This window comes from Amphibalanus amphitrite, unplaced genomic scaffold (assembly GCF_019059575.1).
Source record: "Amphibalanus amphitrite isolate SeventyFive unplaced genomic scaffold, NRLGWU_Aamphi_draft 000267F_arrow, whole genome shotgun sequence".
NCBI classification, from domain to species: Eukaryota; Metazoa; Arthropoda; class Thecostraca; order Balanomorpha; family Balanidae; genus Amphibalanus; species Amphibalanus amphitrite.
Window position 1 is genome coordinate 466,469 of NW_024881762.1, and position 23,349 is coordinate 489,817.

Genomic DNA, 23,349 nt, shown 5'->3' on the forward strand with positions numbered 1-23,349 from the left:
CTTGATATTGAATTTTGGGAATCTTGAGAATTATCCAATATCACATCATGTCACACATAAGAGGATTTTCATAAAAATTCCGCAACCAAAAAGATCAGAGAATCCCTAGCATCATTAGTTTGTAATAAAAGTTAAAATGTAGTCATCAGAATAACTTACTTAGCACTACAACTCCAAAAACTAAGAAGCCACTCAACAATGATGGGCTACAGGGCTACATTAAGTTTAACACTTATATATGGCGATAGTGAGACAATTCCAACAGTCTTTTTTCCTTCACCGACGGCTTTTTAACGAGCAGAACCTTAAAAGGATACTCACAAAACACACTGTAAGTAACGAGGAACTCTACAGAGTATTTCGAGATGAAAGCTTCTTTAAATGTCCATAAATTTGTCAAAATAAATCACAACAAACCAGCCCCTTCTCAACAAAATTTGCAATCATGGCGGCGGCCATGCGGCGGCACTTTGTTTATGTGGCGGCATCTAGGTAGTATACACAACAGTATATCAAATAAATACGTTTTTTAAGTAAGTATCAAGGTGAAAAACAAAATTAAACAAATAAAAAATAAAACCTTAATCACGAAATCTGAAAACTCGAACGAAAAACAAAACAAAAACTTGATCATATATGTTTTATTATACAATTGGTCAAAATCGCTACCTGCCGCAGCTGCGACAATCAAGAAGTGTTCGCTCATTTTCGATTGATGATGATGATGCGTAAAAGTCTCAAAAGTACCCAATGAAATTTCAAGCTTACCATGTTTTCTGCTTACGCTGCTAGCGATATCCATATCTTGAAAAGAGCCTAACATAAAATAGCAGGGAAAGTAGCAGATAGTTGTCCACAGAGATTCGGTTGACACGTGGGCATGAATTGAAAATAGATAAGATCAGTTTTGCTGATAAATGGATTGATTTTCTCTTTTTTTTGGAAGACAGTGCTAAAGTTAGTGTCACCTATTTTGTATGCTTTCTCAGGCTTTTGATATTGCAGCATCTATGGAGTGAATTTAACAGCAAGGTCAATCCCAGACAGATTCATCAATTCCTATAAGTCAAGCTTTTTTCTGCTGGTAAGTGCTGGGAAGTATAGAGTATGTGGCAAATACTTCCTTCAAGTATGCATTAGAGTCACCAATTATGAATGATAATGATAATGTTCACACAGATCAGCTTGCAAGATAACTTTACTCATAGAATGTAGTTAATATAATCATGTAAACTTTTTATAGGTGTGTAATCATGACCTAATTGACTGAGGTGCTTGCTGTTACTGTTAAAATTTTGTGCCATAGGTGCTTGAAATGAATATATTCATTGAAAAGAAGGGAGTCATGATTGCCATGTTAATATTCATGCAATTTGAATTGTTCTCAAAATAGTGTAATCAATCATGCTTATTATAGCAATAGACTAAGACAATAACTAGATTGCTATTTTTGACGGGCCGGGCTGGGCTTGGAATATTTGCCAAGAGCGGGCTACGGGCTGGGCCGGGCTCTGAACCCATGGGCCCGGGCCGGGCTGGGCCGGGGATTTTGGGGCCCGTGGCGAACACTGCTCCACTCCCTCCTAGCTATAGTGTGAAGGTATGTGTAAAAAAACTATTGAAGAGGAAAAAATACATTCGTGGTATCCAACCAGTTGAATTTCAGATCATCACGTAGTTCAAAATCTACTTATGTAGCTCTGTTGTTATGTAGTCGAATATACGTCATCTTGTCACGTAAAGTCTTCATACATTCCTTGAATTCATATCACGACGCCTGTCAAAACGTCCGTACATACAATTCTACTTCTGCGTTATCTCTTTAAGCACTTTCCAATCACTGAAAAGTGTTCAGAGAAAATGTCTCGTCTACGTGTTTAACACATGAGACCTAAGCCATCTAAAAGCATCCAAAGACGTTTACGACCAAGTATGTCCTGCTGGCATTCGACCCATGGGTAACAGAGCAAGTGATAAGCACTAGATAAACACGTTCACTCTAAACATGCATTCTCTGGACAAATGAACATTAGTTATAAGCTACTGTCCACAATCGCAAGCACTCACACTTCCACACTTTCTAACACGCTCGCACATCTGATGCGTCAACCAGACGCAGCCACCTCGGGGCGCACAGGACACAGTATCACATGGCATTGTCCCGTCGCCCCGGTCAGCACGCAGTGCTGAGACCCCCCCCCCCCCCCGTCCCCCCGAGCAGGAGACACCGGCTGCCGGCGCCCTCCTGCCTGGAATCCGCGCGCGTCCTCCTGTCCTTCCAGCAGCTTCGCTCAAGGTTGGTGCGCAGAACGGCGGCTCCTCGCGGTGTCTATTACAGCCGAGTGGGCTCTGTCGTCTGCTGGCTGAGCCTGACACATGTGTTTGTGGCGGCTCTCTGAGTGAGAGAGGCTGTCTGAGAGTCGCCACTGTCGGCAGTGCAGTGGTGACTGGGGACTCCACTCACCATACATCACCCCACGGACGGCGGCTGCGGACGGTAATCAGAGATATCACCGCGGAAGGTCCGGTCCGTCTGCCGCGGCGGGACGGAGTGCCCGCCAGCGGCCTCCGATCGAACGGCACAACTGGGACGCGCCGCGCCGGCACAAGGACGCCCATGGCCGGGACGAAGCGCCTCGGGCCGGGACAAGATGCCTCAGGCCGGGACAGGGCTCCCCGGGGTCGGACCAGAACCTGCAGGTCCTGCAGGTCGGCACTCAACGTCCCTAGCCGGGGCAGAACGCCTACGAGCGGTACAGAGCGCCCTCCCGGCCGGCAGCCTCTACTACCGGTGCACGGCCAGCGGTTCTGCCGCTCTTGTCTTCATCATCTCCTCGGGGGTGGGGGCCGCCACCGGCACCCGTCGGCAGCTGGTCATCGAGCGGCTGTCGGACAAAGACGCACCGTCAGACGCTGGACAAAGGTCAGAGGTCACAGGACAGGGGTCAGCAGTCGGAGGCCATTGTTAGAGGTCACTGTTCTGCTGTAAAACGTCACCTGTCATGTAACGGTAAAAAAAAAAACAGTTGTAGCATTGCTAATATAGTTAGTGAAATGGTTAATGATGAAGTGGTTGTAGCGGTTATAAAATAAAGGCAATCAAGTCTTAGAATGTGGCGTTATTGTAAGTTCCCTGAATGCTAGAAGCAAGGGATAGTATCAAAGCGAAGATCGGTTAAGCCGAGTCCCAGCCTAGTATTTAACGCTCCGCAGCTGCAGAAGTAGTGTGTCAAGGTATCGCATACACTATGCATGAAGTACACGGGTCAGGCGGACGACAGTTTATTGCTGAGGAAGGTCCGATAGGCCGGCGTAAATCAGTAGCGCCGGGTGACAGGACTCTACTCTGCCGCCGGATTATTAATTCTCTGCCAGCTCTCCTCGGCAGGAATTGATAGAGGCCGGTTTTGTGAGGTTCTGAGCTGCCTTGAGACAGCCAAGGTCGGCATTTGAAAAAGCTGGCTGCTCAATTTGATCGAGTGCAGCTCAATGAACTGCATAGTACATACGTTATATTCCTGGATCTTACAAGGTAATGCACTGTGTGTTTGATCTGTAATACCATGTTCAACATCACAAATCCGGTTTTGAGTATACAAAAAATGAGATCATGACGGATTGCGGGACTCGTATCTGGCCTCGCATCAGAACAGTAGCCGCGAGAGTGATAAAAACACTCCGGCTTTTCTCTGAGTAGCATCAGGTTTCCACCTCAGACCTGAAGGTTCTCTGCACGCTAACTGGCGGTTTTTGACGCCGGAGGAAATTAAGAGCCTGACTGGAGGACCGACGGACACACTTACCCGTGCTGTACACTACGAGTGCATGGTGCGATTGTGAGCCGTCCCTCAGGGCCCGTGCGACCTGCAACACGCGTGTGACCGGCTAAGCGACAGAGGGCAGGGTCACGGCGCCCCCGGCCGGCCGACCGGGCACGCCGTGACCGGAGTTAGCGGACGCTGCCCAGAGGGCTGATCTCACCGCGCGACGTCACTGAGGCTGAGGTGACGTCATTTTGGCTGAGGTGAAACGGCTGAACTGTTGGTTGTTCAGTGGTCAAAGAGCAACAGAACATTTATAAGTGACGAAGGATGTAAGACGTTTAGCCGTTTAGAGTTGAGACGCGAGAAGATGTCTTACGAGTAATGAAACATTCCGAAAATGGTTCCGAAAAAGCATTTGATTTTAGCGACGCATAAGACAATGGTTCCCTTCCACCTCAGCCAAAGACTTAGAGAGGAATGTGCGTGAAAAGAAGACGAAGATTAATGTTGATAGCGAGAAAAGCGGTGCTGGGTGCGATTCAAAGCTAAGTGAACCAACAAAAGATGATAACGCATGCCGAAACTAAAACTTAAGCGAAGTGAAACGACGCCAGTGAACAGAAAGTCATAAGCCAAGTCAGAAGAACACGCATAGTTTATCATTGGGCAACGGGAGAGCTGCTATTTTACAATTAATTATCTCTCCTTCAGCAAATGCATCCCGTACAGTATATTTTAGTCAGAAATTAACAACCACACATTTGAAACATAACCCTGTTAATCTGACCAGAGAAAGAGAACCAGACTCAGTCTTTACCCGCACCGTATCAAAATTGTGCTCCATTGGTCGCATAGACATAAATGTCTTTCGATTACCAATCCTCCAGCTGACTGTTTGGCATACGACCAGCTCCCCCCCCCCCCCCCACTAACGGTCAGTCCCTCTCCGCCACTGACCGTTTGGCGTCCTCTTCCTCCTTCCTGGCGATCAGCTGTCGCTTCCAGGGCGGCAGCGCCTGCATCTTCTGCTGCTCCAGGTCCTTCAGACGCTGCTCCTCGGCGGCGACTTTGGCGCGCTCAGCTGCCTTCCGCGCCATCATTTGTCGCTTCCACGCCGGAATCGTGTTACCGGCCGCGTCCGTCTCGGGAATCTGAAATAATTCGCGGAGTTTTTATAAACGGCGCTATCATAGCTCTTGGTGCGAATTTCTCGGCATATAGGTACACAATACAACTGAAATAAAAAATACGAAATAAATATCACGGAATCTCATATAAAAATAACTCGAAAACAACCAGCTTTGTGCCTTGTGGTGATTTAATCCACGTAAGAAACATGGCAGTATTGACATTCGGAGTTATCTTTATTAGTTTCTGTCAGCGGAAAGGCGACTCGTGGTGGACATCCGATAAGGGAGATTTTCTAGAAACAATGACAGCTATGTCCGTAAATTTCCTGACAGTTCCTTGGGCAAAGCTGGGCCGGAATCTTCCAGAAGCGTATTAGTTTACACATATCAAATATCATATCAGCTTCAGTCCAACCAACATGAAAATGACATCATCCATTATTTTGCATTTTCATTAACTGACTAACATGAGCACAAGCAATGAACTTCCATTCATTAGGTTCAAGGACCTGTGTTGTTTGGAGATAAAGCGAAAGCCGATACTTTCGTGATGTGACCTTCATCCTTAGTACCGCCATAAATATAGCTATACGACCATACTGACTGCTGTAATCACAGTATTGATGGCAGAACATTATGCCGAGATTCAGATGTTTTCGTAGATTTATGACGAGAAATATCAAGGTTTGCATTAATTGACATTTACATTCATGTTAGAACAACAACTGCGTATCATGTGTTAGGCAGAAACTATGTCTTTTGTAAGCAGTTCCATTCATGTACTCGTATACCGCCCTAAGGCAATAGATATGAAAGTAGTTAGCCCAGCAATTTGGAGGATTGTGTGTAGCCACTTGAGGACGTTCGTCCTCAGCTCTAATTATTACCGTTTTTACGATGTACGCGATCATACAGAGCGTGTCAACAGTAGTGCTCTAAATCAGTCCTCGCAAGCATAGTCTAGCTAACGTTAAAGTGATAAATAAGCTCTAGAGAAAGATTGTAATCAATTAACTGAAAATATACCGTTAACAGGACACTAATTGCCCGACATGCTATAAGGCCAATACACATATCTAAGCGGCTGTTATCCCATCGGAAGCGCATCCCGAGTATAAGTCCCTCACCTCGCTGAGGAAAGCCTCTGCGGTGAACTCCTTGCTCATCTCCTTGCTCTCCTCCCGGAGGATCTGCACGGCCGACTTGGCCCGCTCCTCCCGCAGCTTTCGTACGCCGTCCATGTCCTTGCTGCGCTTCAGCTCGGCGATGACGTCGTCTTTCTTCACCGACATGTTGTTGTTGGCTGGACACGGAGGGAGGGGAGGTGGGGATGTGAGGTCATTGCGAGGTCATGCTTGACTTCCGGCATACAGTGTGGGTCACCTGAGCGTTTAGTGACGTCAATAAACGTATATCGTCGACAATATAACCGGACGCAGTCAGGTCAACTCGTTAAATTGAATAATTCCGGTAAACCACGAACAACGTTGTCAGAAGTCTTATATAACCGGCACCGGAGCGACTTAAACCGGACTCCCGCTACCGGAAGTCCAGCACTTCAACTAAGCTGCTGGTCGGACAGCGGCTGGACGGGGACACCCACGCACCAATCCGCCGTGACCCCGGTCCACTCATCACCGGTGCTGCGGTCAGAGGACGGGTACAGGGTGTGTCCTTCCGGCGCTCGGCGCTGGGCTGATGTATGGAGACCGGACCAGCGGGGACGGTCGGCGGGGATCAGGTGTTGTGAGGTGGACATCAGCCAGGGAGTGCCGGGCTTTATGAACGGGCTGCGGTCTTCTACTGGACTCCCTCTGTGGTCATTGATCACTGCTCGCGTCCCATCCACCGTCTCCCGTCATTTGAGGAAGGTCAGCCTTGGGCTGGGGCAAAAATAACGGAATCACCGCATTCTCCGCAACGTCTTCCATGGACAGGTAAAACCCAAAAATATCACGTGATTGATGGGTTATGGTAAGTTGCGGTAAGATATTCCCTACTGTATGGCGATATTTTACAGAGAATAATGCGTTTGCATTCACTTCAAAGCATGTTTGGAAGGACTAGGTAGTACGATAGCCTCATCTGTCTTGACACTCAATATGCCAAGCCCGGTAGGATGTTATTTTAGTGCCATTTCGTTCGACCCAATCTCAGCCCGGTTTATCCGTGGCTCACCTGTCGTTGCGCCGCCCACGGGCGCCGAGTAGGTCTTGGTGAGTTTGTCGGCCGTCTTCCTCAGCTGCACCTGCTGCAGCTGACTGGCCGAGATAGCCACCAGCGGCGGACCGGCCGCAGGAGCCGGAGGGGGCGGGGGAGGCGGGGGTCCGCCCTCCTGAGCCGCCTCAGGGATCGCCGGCAGCGGCGGCGGCGCCGGCTGAGACGAGGCGATCGAGTCCACTCCGCTGTCAGAGCTCAGGCTGACGGGCCCGTCCTCGGCGCCCTGCTCCGACGGTGGCGCCGTCTGCCGGCCGCCAGGCGGCGCCACCGGCCGGCCGCCGATCGAGCGCAGGTACTCGGACGGTTTGATGAGCTGGTTCGGGTCGGCGAGCGACGGGAACTTGGGCGGGATGAACGGCACGGCAGGCATGTGTTTGAGTTTGGCGGCGGTGGTCAGCAGGGTGCCGGCGGAGCTGGACGGGTCTCCGGTGACGGCCTGCAGCTGGGCAGACAGGTGCTCCCCGGCGTCCGCGGGCAGGGAGGTGGGGCGGCTGCCGCGGACCTGACCTGGGAACGAAATGGCGGACGGTCAGTAAAATACCACAGCAGGGGTCTGAGGCGGGGTATTCCCGACATTAGAGGAAATATCGGAAATTTCCCGTAATAACCAACACAATTTCATTCAGTAGTAATCTGATACCGGTAAATGACTGACGTTATGTTCCTTATCCGCATAATCTATTGCTATAACAATACATAGAAGTTCATCAGATGAAATCACAAACATAACTAAACTATCAGCATCGAGAATCCCGTAAAACGACTGTTGACGTACGCGCTTCCCGCAGCGTTGAAAGACTGGTATCGGCGCCCTGGGACGCCTGTTTAAGCTGACTGGGCCGCAGAGTCTGCTCCTCGGAGGTGCTGCCCTCTGCCGTGGACGACTCGGCGCTGCCGCCCTGGCTCGGAGGAGGCGGGGGTGGTGGGGGAGGGGGCGGGGGCGGCGGAGGGGGAGGGGGTGGAGGAGGAGGTGCCTTGTGGGCGGCCGGAGTCGCCGTTTTGGGTGGGGGCGGCGGCGGGAGCGGCGCGGTGGCCGGCTCCCGCCGTTTCTGTTTGGGCGGCAGGGGCGCGGGCGGCGCGTCCGGGGCGGGGGCGGGGGCGGGTTTGGGCGGCAGCGGCACGGGCGGCCCGCTGGAGGTGCTACTGGATGTGGAAAGGGCGTGCAGTCGACGCAGCGGACTCTTGTCGCGGCCCGAGCTGCTGCTGTCACCGAACTCTGCAAACGAACCGGCAGCGAGGACATGTCAGGAGCTGTGTATGTACATTTTATTAGTTTAGGCATTGATTTATAGAATATGACATTTTTATTGTTAAAAACAAGTGAGTCCTCGCTGACGGATCACATAACTTTAGACACAATACAAAAAACGACGACGAGAGATACGCTATGGGCGTAGGCATTTCCTTTTTATGACGACACGATTCTTGTTGGGCTAACTGAGTTGAGCCTCTTGATCGGTCCGCTTACTGTAACTCACCCGGCGGAGGTGGAATGGACTCTGTGTCAGAGCTGTTCTCATGAACGTCGGCCACTATTTCGTAAGGTGCCACGTTTGTGTACGGGTGAAGGCCTCCTGAGAACAACACTTTCGGTTAGTATCGTTTGTGGTTGGGTTATCCCGTCAACTAGACAACAAAGCGATTACCGTTTGGAAAGTCGACCCTAACACGGAAACCGAAAGTTGAGCGAGTTATAATGAGCGAATAATGAGGTGTCAAATGGCTGTTTGTTATTGGCACATAATTGTGGAGAAACCCAGTGGAAGTGGGTAAACAAATACAGAGTTAAATCCTGTCAAGCTGCCGACCGAGTCCAATATGTAGAGACGACGAGGACCTCTCTACGTATCAGTGCATTACTGCCTCTACTACAAATTATTCTGTCACAAACATGGACGCCTCACCTCCGGAGCCAGGTCGTCGAGCGTCGGCCTCTTTCTGACTGACAGGCTCCGTGATGGCGGGTGGCGTCCCCGGCTTAGACGCTGTTGATAAAATGAAATAAATAAATTTTATGCGAAGCTACCAAAATTAAATATTAAGTGTTATATTTTATATCGCATTAATTTATGATATTTATAGAAAAGACATGACAGCGTCGATCTCGACTTACCTGGTAACCTCGGCAAAGTTTTGCTGGTAGCTGGCGGTGGCGGGGGCGGTGGTGGCGGCGGCGGTGGGGATCCCTGTCCATTCTGCACCGTCCCCGGCGGCGGCGGCGGCGGGGGCGGGGGCGGGGGCGGCACCTCCGCAGCCGGCGCGGCCCGCTTCAGTTTCTGTTTCTCCCCGTCCCTCCTGCGCCGCTGCTGCTTCTTATCTCCATTGCTGGCTCGCGGCTCGTGCCCCAGCGTCAGCGAGTTGAACAGCTCGTTGACCCGGTGGTAGACCGAGTCGCCCGGCTCGTGCAGGTAGAAGGGCCTGTGTCCGGCGTTCAGGGTCCGGGGTCCGGTCGGTGGGCCCCCCGGAGCGGTCGGAGCGGCGCCCGGACGGTGCAGGTAGAACGGAGAGTGCTCGCCCGTCGAGCTGCCGCCGCTGTAGTAGTGGGACGATGTGGACTCGGTGGAACGGGGGCTGGACGGGCCGGACGAGTCGCCGGCAGACGTCTGTGGAGCCCACACCGTGACGTCAGTGGGAGAATACCGGGGCGGCTGAACACCCGGACACGGCTCCGGCACGTCCAGAGGTCACCCACGGCGTGAATCGATTATTCAAACTCGGATCGACCGTTACGACAAACAACATCGCCAGTATGCACTGCGGAATACATCAGTCACCGTGGTGGTGAGACGAGCACTGCAGAGTTCGAAAGGTTCAGGGAAGATACGGTATGTAATACAACACATACAAGTTAACTGAAAGATAAACGGCTTCAATTGTCAATCCGGCTCTACTAGTGCTGAAGCATCCATCACACCCTGCGCCGTAGCATTATCTGCTGGGGTTGGAGGTCTCTCACCTTCCCCCTGCAGCAGCACGGGTTGGAGTTGGAGTTGGACTGTCGGCCGCTGTCGGCGTCCTCATCCATGTCGTAATCGGGGTCGGTGCCGTGCTGAACCAGCAGAGACAGACACTGAAACACGGACACATGGAGGGCTCAGGAGAACGGCACCGGGACTGACGAGACAGCGGTCGAATTATTTTGAAACATGCCAAGCCGTTTGAATTATTACGATCTGTGAATAATTGCAAACCAACAGAATAAAGTCAAATACAATAATTAACTCACCTGCTTCTCTCTTACGATTCGTTACACTGTCAGCAAATAGTTGCATTACATTTTACGAAGTCTGAAAAGAGGTTTCATTTTTGTTGATCACCGACGTTCTGACCCACCTCTATTCGTTCGTTCTCGGCCGCGTCGTTGATGGGCGACTTGCCGTACTTGTCCAGCACTATTTTGGAACCGTGCCGCAGCAGCCAGCGCACCATCTGAGTGTGGCCGCGGCTGGCCGCAAAATGGAGCGGCGTGGCGCCGTCGCCGTCCCGCATGTTGATGTCCACGTCCTTCTCAAGAACCTGGAAAAATCAAATAGGCTTTAGCGTCATGTCTGACCATGGCACTCGAGTCTTTTTTTAGGGCTTGCAAGCTTCCATACCTTCAAAGTCATCAGACATCAGGCATGGATAGGATACCTAATTGATCTTTTTAATAGTATTTCTTTGATAATAATATTTCTATTCAACTTTGCTAAAAAATGAAATAATTCATAATCAGTCAGATGTGTCGAAACGTAGCATCTCATCATCCAAGTTCGCTTGTCATGGTAATTGGTATACGATTATTATGCTGTTCAGATTCATGATGCAGCAGTTTCGCCACCATATGAACAATTTCCAAGTCCTGCAATTATGACGGTGACCACATGGCGTTGATTAGGGAGGTGCTGCTGGGCACGACGACGCGTGAGTCGTGTGGCCGGGTAATATCTCAGTGCTGGGGAGGGGGTACGTCAGCTGATCGGCGGCAGACTAGTGAACCTCGGAGGGGAGGGGGAGGGGACGTGTGCCGGTGAGCGGTTTCTGATTATATGCGGCGGCGCGGCGGGTCGCCGGGCTAGCCGACCGTGACCGTTCAGTGGCCGGCCGGTCCGCCGCTGCTCCCTGAGCACCAGCTGACTCTGCAGGGTGATGTGGGTCAGTTGAGCGGTCACAGGGACCGAGCCGGGCCGACGTCACTGTCCGACCGGTACCGTATCACCGGGCCCAACCGGGGTAACTAAAAAAACATCTGTCCTTCCGTCTCGTCACACCGACTTGGCCGGTCAGGGATCGCCCGATCGCCCAGTATCTCTGACCGTTCAGCACGTACTACGTAGGAGAATAGAACAGACTTGCCTCAGCGTCTTTCAATCTCCAAGGGAACGATCTAGCCTGTTTTAGCCAATGTGACCGGAAGCACAAGAGACCCGGCCTTTCTCATCTTCCTGCTCTGTTCGACAATGTGTTTAGACGTACTCTTATTTATGCCGTTCCGATCCAGCTGCTCACTGTAACGAACTCGGCCCAAACAGGGCCGGATTCCGCCTTCTTTAAACACTTCACTGCCGCTGGTGGGAAATAAGACACAGTCCAATTGAACAGTGTGTGAAGCATCTCGCGGGAAGGAACTGGTTTTATACCGTTCGCGCTCTAAAAGCCAAGACCTAATGGTTCTGTTCTAGGTCCGGCCTACTTCTCTGAATGTTCATGTTGATTGTTCGATCTCCGAGCTTATCATCAGTGTTATCGCAGTTTGAACAATGTCAGGGATTGCTATAAACAAAATTAGAAGATCAGCATCCACTACATCTTCAGAGGTCAGAGCACTGTTTGTTCCTTTTCATTTTGATGTTACAGCTGCAACGCTTGGAAGGTGCAGTGTGTTCAGGCCGCCGTGATAGTTTCGCCAGCCTGGGGACTTCAATAAAGCACACGACGCTATCTCGTAAGATAAACGTTTCGGTATTACAGCTTCGAATCCCATTTTAAATGACCCGAGCCGGCTTTTTCCCAAAATGCGCACGTGCACGCACACACTAAGTGATCATTTACCTTAATTTATCCAGAGTTGAATAGCAACTCTCCCATGCATATGTATGTGATTCCAAACGACTAAGGCCACTTTGAGTACCACGCGCCTGCAGAGTGACTATCGCATCCTTCATCGCCATCTTTGGCCGTTCGTTTTCACGGCTGGCTGGGTACGCGGGTCAAAACGCTGGCGGTCAGTGGACGAGACGGTATTATGGGCGCATCAGCCGCCACTTTCGCCGGCACTCGTTCCTGGAGCAGTGTCGCCACTGCAGCTCGGGAGGCGGTGGTGAGATCGCCGCCCGAGTGAACGCAAGGAGCGAGTAATTATGCATAACGGGAGGCTTTGTTTGGAGTGGACCGTCCACGCATCAGTGGTCCGCAGCATTACTTTTTCTGACAACATTTCCTCAATGGGGATAAACTCAATTATTCAAATAGAATGCCCTCAGGGCAGGTCACATACCAAGGCCAGCGCCGAATCGACAAATCAAACGAGGCAAAGATCAAAATGCGCCGGTCTGAGTGACAGATAATTTCACGGTTTGTGAGCTCCCTACATGGCGCCCACAATTAACGCTACGGGGAATTAGAATCCTCGTTGACTGGTGTGGGCAATGCTGGCCAAATTGATACATAAGTGAGACTGGATGATATTGGATGCTTTGAGAGTGCAGCAACTTATAAATGAAACATTCCCAAGTATTTATGTTTAAATATGGATACCTTACGAAGGTCTCACTCTCTGTTACACTAAATTGATCAATTGCCTAGAGATAAAACAAGTCGTTCATCAGCATTTGCGGTCTTTTATTCCAGGGGAAATGAATGATATAAAGGCCCTTAAGAAGGTTAACCAAAAATTTGTACACCCTCCAGACGTTAAACGTTTAACAGATCAAAGCAGAGCAACAACCTCTATGGGAGACAAACCGGAAACAGCCAGCATTCCCTTTGATGCAGCTCAGCCAGGAACTCTTTCCATCCATTTGAGCCAATGAGGCACTCACCATCCATTTGAGGCAGCTGAGACAGAGACACACTCACCATCCATTTGAGGCAGCTGAGACACAGTCACACTCACCATCCATTTGAGGCAGCTGAGACAGAGACACACTCACCATCCATTTGAGGCAGCTGAGACACAGTCACACTCACCATCCATTTGAGGCAGCTGAGGCAGCCCATCTGGGCGCTGGCGTGGACCGGTGCCATGCCGTCCTTAGCTGGCAGGGTGAGCGAGCCGCCCTGTTCGTCCACGAGGTACCGGAGTACGTCCAGGTGCCCCTCCTGAGCGGCCAGGTAGACGGGAGTCACCGCGTTCTCCATCTGACTGTTGGCGCTGCGGAAAGAGGGAATGGAGTTAGAGAGGGAGAAGAGAGAGAGTGAGGGAGGGAGAGGCGAGCTGATGCCAGACCTTGGTCAGAGAGAAGGCCAAAAAGAGGGACTCGCTTCCATGGACAGGTTAGCGTATTTTGCGTATTGCGTCAGCTATAATTTATTCACCAGCATGTGTAATGCGTACATGATGATAATTTATTAAAGCGACATTTACATTGCCATGTTAGAATCATTAAAACTGAGGAAACTCGTTACATGTCTGCTCCGGTCTAGCTGAATGCCGTAATTTGACCACAAATTGGCGATAACTAGACCTGCAACATGCGTTACCTGAGTCGCTATTGCACACCCTAAAATGCACCAAGTATATGGGTACGAGTGGCCACCATCTGTGAGCCGGCGCCGTTTCACCGGCTATTAGTGATAAAACGCTTTAAGAACGACGTTGGACATCCACGGTCACCAGTTAATGCCGCTCGTGAGTCGGCACGCCCATTAAGTCGACCCGTACCGTCGTATACTTTACCGCTTCGGGAAAATTTGCTAGTTGAGTGACACAAAATTAAGCGCATTGTTTGTGCAACGTTTGTCAGACAGATTGATTGAAATTGTAACGATATTCCACTCGCCAAATGTCACCTCTCATCTCTCATCCGACAGCGGATTAGCGGAGCGGCAGCCAGCAGTTGGTTTCGCGCGGCGCATAGTGCGATTTCTCCCCAGACGGAGCATTGAGCAGCGGTTTCCAAACGCGATCGGCCGTGACGTCACGGCATGCCGTCACGCTCGTGACATCTTGGAGGCCGCCGTAACAAGACTCAGGGACACGCGCCGGGCAGGGGTCGGTGCAGGTCACCCCTCGGAGACCGAGGGATGGGTAGTTAGGAACTGCTCAGTTATCGCCTATCGGGCCGAATCAGTCATCGTCAAATGCAGAATGTCCGTGCAGCAAAGTAATGGCAACAATCATTTAACCAACCTATCCTGTACACAAACAATCATGCAATCCTCCAGTGGCAACCCACCCTCTTCCTCTGAGTAGCAGGGTATATAGAACAACTCTGAGTAGTGCCTCTGATAACTGCCTGCCGCTCAGGCAGTGACCTGCCACACCAAGACCGGCCACTCCCTCCAATAACACCGACCGTCCACTCTGCGGCAGTACACCGCCCGCGTCGGTCACTGGCCGCCATGTGTCTCCGGTTGCCGACACCACCGTCCGACGCTCCCACGACGGTCAGCGCGGCGAGACGGCCGCTCCTCTCGCTCCGGAGAATCCCTCCTCTCAGCCTCCAGAGCAGAGACGGCACCGACGCGCTCTGCGCTGGCCCACATCTGAACGGTGACGGTGGCGGTGGGGCGGATAATCGCCACATGACTGGGTGCCGCGCCACGGCGCTCGACACAGTTAGCCGGTCAGAGCGAGCAGCGGTTCGGTATTGGGCGCGGAGAGGAGCGATCGGCACGGCTAGCGACGTCGATATGCGGACCGAACTCACGATGGATCGCGCTCAGCAGTTTAGTATCCAAGGAAGAGAGAGACCAAGCGACTGGCGCCAATATGAGAAGGCGATGGTCTTGCACTCTGTTGTGGAGAGGAGAGATCAGCACAGCCAGAGCCACTACTGCCAAATGAGATGACATACGGGCCGCGTCACCGCGGTGCCAGATTGGAGACGGTCGAGAGAGAGAGAGAGAGAGAGAGAGAGAGAGAGAGAGAGAGAGAGGAGAGAGAGAGAGAGAGAGAGAGAGAGAGAGAGAGAGAGAGAGAGAGAGAGAGAGAGAGAGAGAGAGAGAGAGAGAGAGAGAGAGAGAGAGAGAGAGAGAGAGAGACCACTTATACAGCTGCCACACCCGACGGCCGCTCGCCTTCGGCGCTGCCTCAGGTACCCCTTGTTAGGTGGGAGTGATTGGTTTACTCCGAGGTGAATAGTGGAGGACCAACTTACCCGTTGGTCAAATGATTACCAAGCGGCGCGGTCGAGGGTGATTCGTTTTATTAGAGCCAGCCCACCGGGTATGGTTCAGGCATAATTCGGGTTTTTAACTGTGGGTCGAATAGTGCGTGAAATGGAGACGAAGAACTGATGGCCAGATGATGTCCATTTGTCAAACAAACGAGAAGACAGACACCCTCACATCACCACAAGCCAATGGCTTGTCGCGCATCTGATAAGTAGCGATGGCCGATCCATACGAGAATTTCTCACGTCTTCTGGTAAGAGATTACATGAGCAATGTTCGAAAATGGCCACTGCCCACCGCACATCAATTCACTGGTGTTCCACGCCGTAACGTTCATTGTCCCTCACGTCAGCCGTGAGGCGACCGAGATTCCCTCTCCAAACTGCGGACGATGATTCAGACCAGGTCAGGTCGGAGTCGGAGTGTCCCAGGTCAGGTCGGAGCAGAGCCGGCGGTTTCTGCCGGAGTAGCGGCGGTCGCGGACGTTCCGAGCGCAGTTGTACCGTTCAGTTGGCGGTCGACGCGTCAGCTGCGGGCCTTTGGGAGCCATCTGCGGCCGGTGCGCGCCGGCAGTCCGGCAGTCCGGCGGGCCGGCGGGCCGGTCCGGGCGCCGGAGCGTGACGGGACGGCCGGCTGAGCCAGGGACGCCGCCCAGCCGCCCCGGATGCTGAGCGAGCCCGATCAGAGCGGCCGCGCCCGGCCAGCGCCGCCCCCACCCCCGTCCAGCAGTGCCCCCGCACCCGCACCCGCCCAGCATTGCCCCCTGCACCCGGCCAGCACAACGCCTCCCCGCCCTCATCCAGATAACTGCACGTGGCACCGGTAATGTTCCAACAATATTAGCTAATAGCTATCTACATGCCGTAGCTCTATGCATATAGCAAACCACAGCTAGACTGATGAAATCGGACTGCAAATGGTATGAAGCTATGCCACAGCCCTCCCGTGCTTGGCATGGTGAGCACATGACACCAAACTGACCCCATCCGAGCGAGCGCTAACGGGGCACAATTAATCGGAGTAGCGTTAGCTGAAGGTCGGAGCAAGGTCGGCGACGGAAAATCGGAGCAAAATGCATTTATAATTGGGTGCTTTGGCGCTGAATTTGATAGCAGTCTGCAACTCACTCCGTGGTTTAACTGCCCTGAATTCCATTGAGATGGGACTACCCGCTGCGCAGAAGGTTCGGTACCTATATGTGTCATCTCTTTGAAGGTGCAATGACCGATCAACGACATCTGGTGTGCTGAAACGACCTAAAATTGATGCCTCACTGATAGCACAATCGAATTAGAGGACACGTCTTTGTGGTCTTGATTTATGAATTAATCATGCACGATAGTTTAGGTTAAGCAGAGTTGAAAACCCATTAGACACTGACAATTCATCGAACGCACAGGCCGGCAAAAAAGTGGTTCGTTTTGCTTTGTGCTTTGCTAAATCACTGGCTGTGCTGAGCCGTCACATCCGACTGCGTCATCCCAATTAGCGGCTGGTGACCTTCACAGGGTGGGTACTGCACCGGGTCACCGCTGCATTGTGCCGACTATCAGCGGATCGGCAGCTGCCGCCGCGCTGCGGCGGCAGTGATCGGCCGATATGATGCTGAGGGGGAGAGGGAGCAGGAAGGGAGTAGAGGGATGGAGAGAGGGAGGGAGGGAGGGAGAGAGATGGAGAGGGTCGGAGAGACAAATTTGTCTGTGTATAAAGACAGACCAGATTGAAAGGATTGAGGGAGGTTGGGTGAGAGAGAGAGAGAGAGAGAGAGAGAGAGAGAGAGAGAGAGAGAGAGAGAGAGAGAGAGAGAGAGAGAGAAGAGAGAGAGGGGGAGTGAGAGACCTGAACCCAAATGCCCCCCATCATGCACAGCGGCGTATTTAGAAAATCGCGAAGGGGGGGGGGGGGGGCCAAGGGTTTGGAGGGCGCCACCTCACCCAAGGAGGGCGCCATACGGTCGCGAGATAAAAAATCGCTCAGTGGGGGTTGGGGGGTTGGGAGGCGTTTTTTACCATGCCACCAGTTTTTTTTTTTTTTTGCGTAACCTCGTATAGGTCGACTGCTGCTTTGATTTTGCATCGTGTGTATTCTTTATACTCCAGGTCACAAAAGGTCAAGTGTTCTTGAAATGCTGCGCCGAAGGCGCGCGAAATTTTTGAAAACAACCTTTTCCTCCGCTTTTTAGGCACGCCTTTTATACGATCACTGTTCAAAGCTCCTCTCGCTCTTTTACCAAATTTGAAGGTGTAAAAAATACCTAAGGTTTGGTCGGGCCGCTGCCACACAAACTGTACAGAAAGCTTGGCTCATGGGTGTCGATGTATAAAAGTTTATTGGCGGTGGCATATCTACGCACCAGATCACCGTATCGGATTGATACCGGAGCGCGAGATGCGTAAACATCATCCAAATTACCTCAGACCAGCCTTCATAGCCTTCTCACAGATGCATACAGTGTACCCACATAACCAGTTTCAATCACCGAAACTTCAGATGCCTGCTGTTGCGCCCGAACCTGTTGACAATACTTAATCGTAATCCATATATGTAGATGCCATGATGCACGTAAAGTAGGATCAATCCGTTAAGACCAAAGACGTGTTTTATGCATCGTAGAGCGTAGATAGTTTTGGTAGGCATAGATACTTCATTCATTGTGCTGAATGCACGTTCATTTGTGGCAGTTTTCACAGGCAAGACATCAACTATGTGCAATAGAACGACTAAGTTGAAAAACATGCCAAAGGAGTAAATAAATGATAGGAGGGCAGCGATCAACGGATGTTGCCAATAGGTAGAAGGGCTGCGATCCACAGGAGGGCACTAATAGGTAGAAGAGCCCCGATCAACATCCCGAGTTTCGACAGTAGGGCACCGATAGGTAGGAAGTTGGCGAGCAGCAGGAGGGCGCCAATGGATAGAAGGGCAGCGATCAACAGGAGGGCACCAATAGGTAGGAGGGCGCCGATCAACAATCAACAGGAGGGCGCCACCAGGTAAGAGGGTGGCGAGGAACAGGAGAGCACCAATAGGAGGGTGGCGATCAACAAGAGGTCGCCAATAGGTGGGAGGGCGGTCATCAACTGGAAGTCGCCAATGAGCGGAAGGGTGACGATTAAAATGGGGGTGGCAATGGTGAGGAGGGCGCCTTTGCTCAAGAGGATGACACGAACAGGAGTGCGTCTGTGCGGAGGGCGCTGGTCAACAGGAAGGTGCCAGTGGATAGGAGGGCGGTGATCAACAGGAGGGTGCCAGTGGTTAGGAGGGCGGTGATCTACACGAGGGCGCCAATAGGAGAAGGGCCCCGATTAACATTCAACAGGAAGGACTAGGGAACCAATAGGTAGGAGGGCGGCACTGAACAAGAGGGTGCCAAAAGGGAGAAAGGCGGCCTTCAAAATTTCACATGAGGGCGCAATAGGTAGGAGAGCGCCAATAATTATGAGGACGCCGATCAGCAGAAGGGCGGCAATGTGTAGCAGGGTGGCGACCTACAGGAGGGCGCCTTCGGGTGAGAGGGCGCTTATTTACAGGACAGCGGCTTACATAGGCGACCACCGTTACGCTTAGAGAGCTACAGCCTACAAATGTGGTTGGAGGGCGCCCGAGGGAGCCCTCCAACCGTATTTGGAGGGCGTATTTGGAATGGGCGTCCTCCGAGGGCGCCCTCCATCCGTATTTTCCCTGTAAACACATTCGCGATTGGAGGGCGCCCTCCAGTCGCGATTGTTTTTCGATTCGATTATATCACAATTGCATTTGCGATTGGAGGGCGCCTTCGGCGCCCTCCAATCGCAAAGGGCGCCTTCGGCGCCCAAGGGGGGGGGGCCATGGCCCAGTGGCCCCCCCCTGCCTACGCCCCTGATCATGCACACAATGTTGGTCCGTGGAGAGTGGCGCGGCAGAGCTGTCCACAAAGGGTGGACGGGACATCGTGTCACGGCTAGTGCAGACAGACTGTGGAGCTGTGATTCAGCAGAAGAAGCCCCATACGCCACCGTGGACCTCTCTCACATCTCCAGTGGCACTGACTGTCGCCAACTTTCCACTTGGTAGCGCACATGAACCCATCAAACGACCTGCATACCACACCAGAGAGGCTCTCTTCCTTTCCGCTGTGCCCCTGATAGCTGGTCAGTCAGAACTGAGATTTCTCTGTTGAATACGGCGACCGATATCCCATTACAGAGAAGGCAGTACAGCTAGGTATACTTTGAGGTCATCCGGTGGGAGATAACCGTCTCTGACCGCGTTGCACGGTCGATTCGGTACGGTTGACTAGCTTTACGGCACATTGTCCGTCTATGGGTGTCAGCATCACGGACATAGCCTGTCTGTCTCGGCGGCCACAGCTGTGGTCCACAGCAGAATAGCGGAACGAGTGAGAGAGCTGGCAGAGCTTTAGCAGATCTGCAGGTCAACGGGAAAGCTGACGGATTTTAGCAGAGCTGCAGCTCAGCGGGGTAACAGCACCTTAGCGGGGTCATTCCTAAGCCGGCCGACAGGTCATTTCGGTCAACATTTGCGTTGCTACATATAAGGTGCCACGAAAGCGGCAGACCAGCTACTGAATAGTCAGCATGTAACACCGCATACGGCCAAGCCCTGAAGTAATTTTGCATGCATGGAAAGAACTGAGTTGCACATACACCTTCATGCCCTGTGGCCAGTGCCATTCTGAAACGTCGGGAAGGACCGCTCTGCGCGCCTCACCTGTCGCCGGCGGTCGGTCCGACCCTGTCCGTCTCCGCGCCGGACCAGTCTCCATCCTCTGCCGACTCGGCCCGCTCAAACACGGCGTCCAGCTCGGCCAGCGTGGGCGCCGGGTCGCTGCTCAACTCCGCCGCCGACACGTCCAGAGTCTGGTCCAGTGGAGAGCCTGCCCCCGAGTCCTCTCCGCACTCACTGTCCTCAGGACCACTGTCCGCCGCGACACCGTCCTCACAGGGGTCCACAGCGGGTCTGCCCGCAGGGGCGGCGCGAGCTGAGCCATCTACTGCGTCCTCATCCTCTTTGATTTCGACGGTAGTGTCGGTCACCTGAACTGTCTCGTCGGTTTCATCCGCCGGAGCGGGTGATGCGGTGGAAGATGAAGGGTTATGCCGAGCGGCCTCTCCCTGCTCGCCCGGCTTGGAGGGTTCCTCAGCTCCGTCCGACTCTGCTCCGCTCGGCACCACGTCCACCAGCGTGGAGTGTGGCGACTGAACCCGCACCTCGTCCACGGCTACACAGGAGGAGGCGGGCCGCAGCGAGCCGCCCAGCCGCGCCTGCGTCTCGAGCGCCGACCGGGCCGGCAGGCTGTTCCTCCGTTTGAACCCGCCGCCGGAGCGGGAGGCCGGTACCGACACACGGATGGTGAGCGAGCTCAGGGAGGCACGCGCCGCCAGCCGAGGAGAGGAGGTGGCCAGCGGCGCGGCGGCACCCTCTGAGGCAGCGGGAGGGTCCGCCTCAGAGAGCTGCTCCCCACTGCAGTGAACTAGCGCCGGGAGAGACAGGGAGGCAGGTCCGCGGCCGGCGCGCGCCGAGGGCTCTCCGTCCTCACTCTCCGAGGAGGCCTCTCCTCCACTGGGGATCGTCTCGTAGATGTTCTCTGCAGCACGCGGCTCCGGCTCGGCAGGCAGCTGTCGGCCCACCATCCGACTCCGTCTCGGGGGCCGGCGCCGCTGAGGTACCGCGGGCCTCTCGTCGTCTGTGGAAGCCACCGGCGCCGGCGGAGGAGGCGGTCTCTGCCGCGAGCTGCGCCGCGCCGAGCGCGAGGCGCGCAGCTCGCTCCTGCGCCGCGGCCGCTCCGACTGCCGGTGCTCCAGCTGGATGGTCGGCAGCGCGTCCAGCGACTGCGACAGGCTCACAGGAGGCGATCGGAAGCTGTGCGCGCGCGGCCGTCCCGGCGCCGGCAGCACGTGGTTCAGGGGAGCCTCGAACGCCGGCTCGAAGCCGAACTGACTGACTCCAATCAGCCGAGCTCTTCGCGCGTGCACAGAGGGTCGTAACGCCGCGTGACGGTCCAGCCGGCGGCTCGGCTTGCCGTGTTTACCACTGTGCGAGTTCCCCATGGCTGTCGGTAGCACACTGCACCTCACTGGGTCATCTCTCCTCGGACTGCGCGCGGCGGCGGCCAGTGCCGGCCGACGACTGGCCGCCGACCGAACGGTTCGCGGCGGCGGCGCCCGACGCCATCTGGCGCGCCGTCAGCGGACCGGCCGGCGCCCGCCCGGCTGTCATTACCGACTACCGTCAGCGTGCTGACAGAACGGTGACAGATTGGTCCAGAGACGGGGCACACACCAGCAGGAATATGCAACAGACAACTGTGACAATGAGAGCCAGAGTACACAATTTCCCCTAGAGCCGGAATATCCAAAGCTCGCTGCCCTATGAGGAGTACCCGGGTACCCATATTTCTCCCCGAGAGCAGAGGTACACACACCCGGGCCGTTGACAGCTCGCCCCTCGCCCCTGTGGTACGCAGTGCAAACACATACACATCGACAAGGCTCGATTGGCACACATTACCCGTCATTGTTTGAGGTCTAGCCAGCCGTGACGCCCCGCACACGCTGCTTTGTTCTGCCGATCGAACAGTTACGCGTGCTTAGTTCCATTCTAGTTTGTTTTGTTTCGTTTTTTTCGCTTTGAATTTATACACTTAAAAGTTAAATAATAACTAAGAACACAACAGCAAGTCAAGCGGTATGTTTTATTTTGTAGACATATTGGTAATCGCATCGAGATCAATTGTCGGGACTCAACTAGGAACGATCACATCGAACAATGAGCGAGCTGTGTGAACTGCTCTTGGTGAGAAGCAGCGTCGTTCACTGCACGTTGTCATGGTGACATGGGCTCAGTGAGCCATGCATCCATTGTTTCGGGCATCCGGGCGATCGTGATAATTCAAGGACAGACAACGAATCAGCTGACATCATGTATGCAGGCCTGCAGTTCAGCCAGCCCAGCCACATACTCTATTCGCCACATGTTCGGGTCCATCCAAGCTTATGTCCTAAAGTGCAGGGCCTTCTTGCAGTCCTGGGCTTTCCCACTATCCCAGCCACCCTATAGAGACCAGTGCGAGTCGCGCTAGCTTGCCTAGCAGCATATGACCCAACCTGCTCGCCGCTCGAATGGCTGTTCGGTGCTGAGTGGGCCCGCTACCCCGTCGGACCGTGCCAGGGGTGTGTGCTGGGGTCGGCGCAGCGGCTGCAGCCGTGTGACCCCGTGTCGTATCGCCCCCGAGAGCGACCCCCGCCGACCAGACACGCCGTGCACGACACGGCGGCGCTGGTAGAGGGGATGCTGACCTTGCTCGGCTGAGACGGGAGGTTGGCATTGACGAGGAAAGGAGGGTGGAAAACAAAGCTTCATGTGGTAATTTAGCTGACGATTCGTAATGTTATATTGTAGGAAAAGCATTTTGCAGTAAGAACTTTTGTGGACATTTTTTGCAAATGTGGATGTTGCTGTACGTTTAAATAAATACACGAATAAGCACAAAATTTATGATCATTATTATTTCCACAAGAACTCCACTTCCTAAACATCACCCGTGCGATGGCTCATACAGTCGATGTCCGATCCGGTGCGGTAAACGCCTTCTGCGAACTACTAAAACAACATGCTTATAGGATCCGGCCCCGCAGCATCTGATCACTGCCGTTCTGGTCGCTGTGCCACCTCCATCCACCGTCTCAAACTCCGGCCAAACCCGAGGCCGAGTGGCTGCCTGCGGGCTGCAGGCATGACTGAGTTCAGTGGCAAACGGCATCTGACCGGGCCGGAACAGCCAGAGACGGCTTTCACGGCGCGTTCAGAGTGGGAAAGCGGCCCGCAGTTTCTGCTGACTGGCCGCCTCATGGAGAGCAGGCCTAGGAGATTTTCAGTCGGACCGGGCACGACTGGAGATGAAAAGAGGTGGCCGACTT

The 23,349-nt window shown here is 53.3% G+C and overlaps 1 protein-coding gene across 1 annotated transcript; it reads right to left on the bottom strand.

Moving 5' to 3' along the window:
• Positions 1-2,015: 2,015 nt before the first annotated feature.
• LOC122386943 (espin-like) lies at positions 2,016-21,480 on the bottom strand. Its single transcript, XM_043376693.1, has 12 exons — positions 20,141-21,480; positions 13,283-13,466; positions 10,448-10,630; positions 10,071-10,184; positions 9,228-9,717; positions 9,019-9,099; positions 8,593-8,688; positions 7,890-8,330; positions 7,073-7,621; positions 6,022-6,197; positions 4,722-4,915; positions 2,016-2,885 (listed from the first exon to the last, which is right to left on the bottom strand). Exons 1-12 carry the CDS (start codon positions 21,478-21,480, stop codon positions 2,786-2,788), a joined length of 3,948 nt encoding a protein of 1,315 aa, XP_043232628.1. The 3' UTR covers positions 2,016-2,785.
• Between the last annotated feature and the right edge of the window lie 1,869 nt (positions 21,481-23,349).

Bases quoted from the DNA above. Each gene is read 5' to 3' on its own strand.
- LOC122386943 (XM_043376693.1), bottom strand. From the start codon at position 21,480: ATGGGGAACTCGCACAGTGGTAAACACGGCAAGCCGAGCCGCCGGCTG. The intron at 10,631-13,282 runs GTGAGTGTGACT...TGATTTTTCCAG, and splicing joins TCAGCTGCCTCAAATGGATG to GTTCTTGAGAAGGACGTGGA. The intron at 2,886-4,721 runs GTCAGTGGCGGA...TTTGTCCGACAG, and splicing joins GAGGAAGAGGACGCCAAACG to CCGCTCGATGACCAGCTGCC.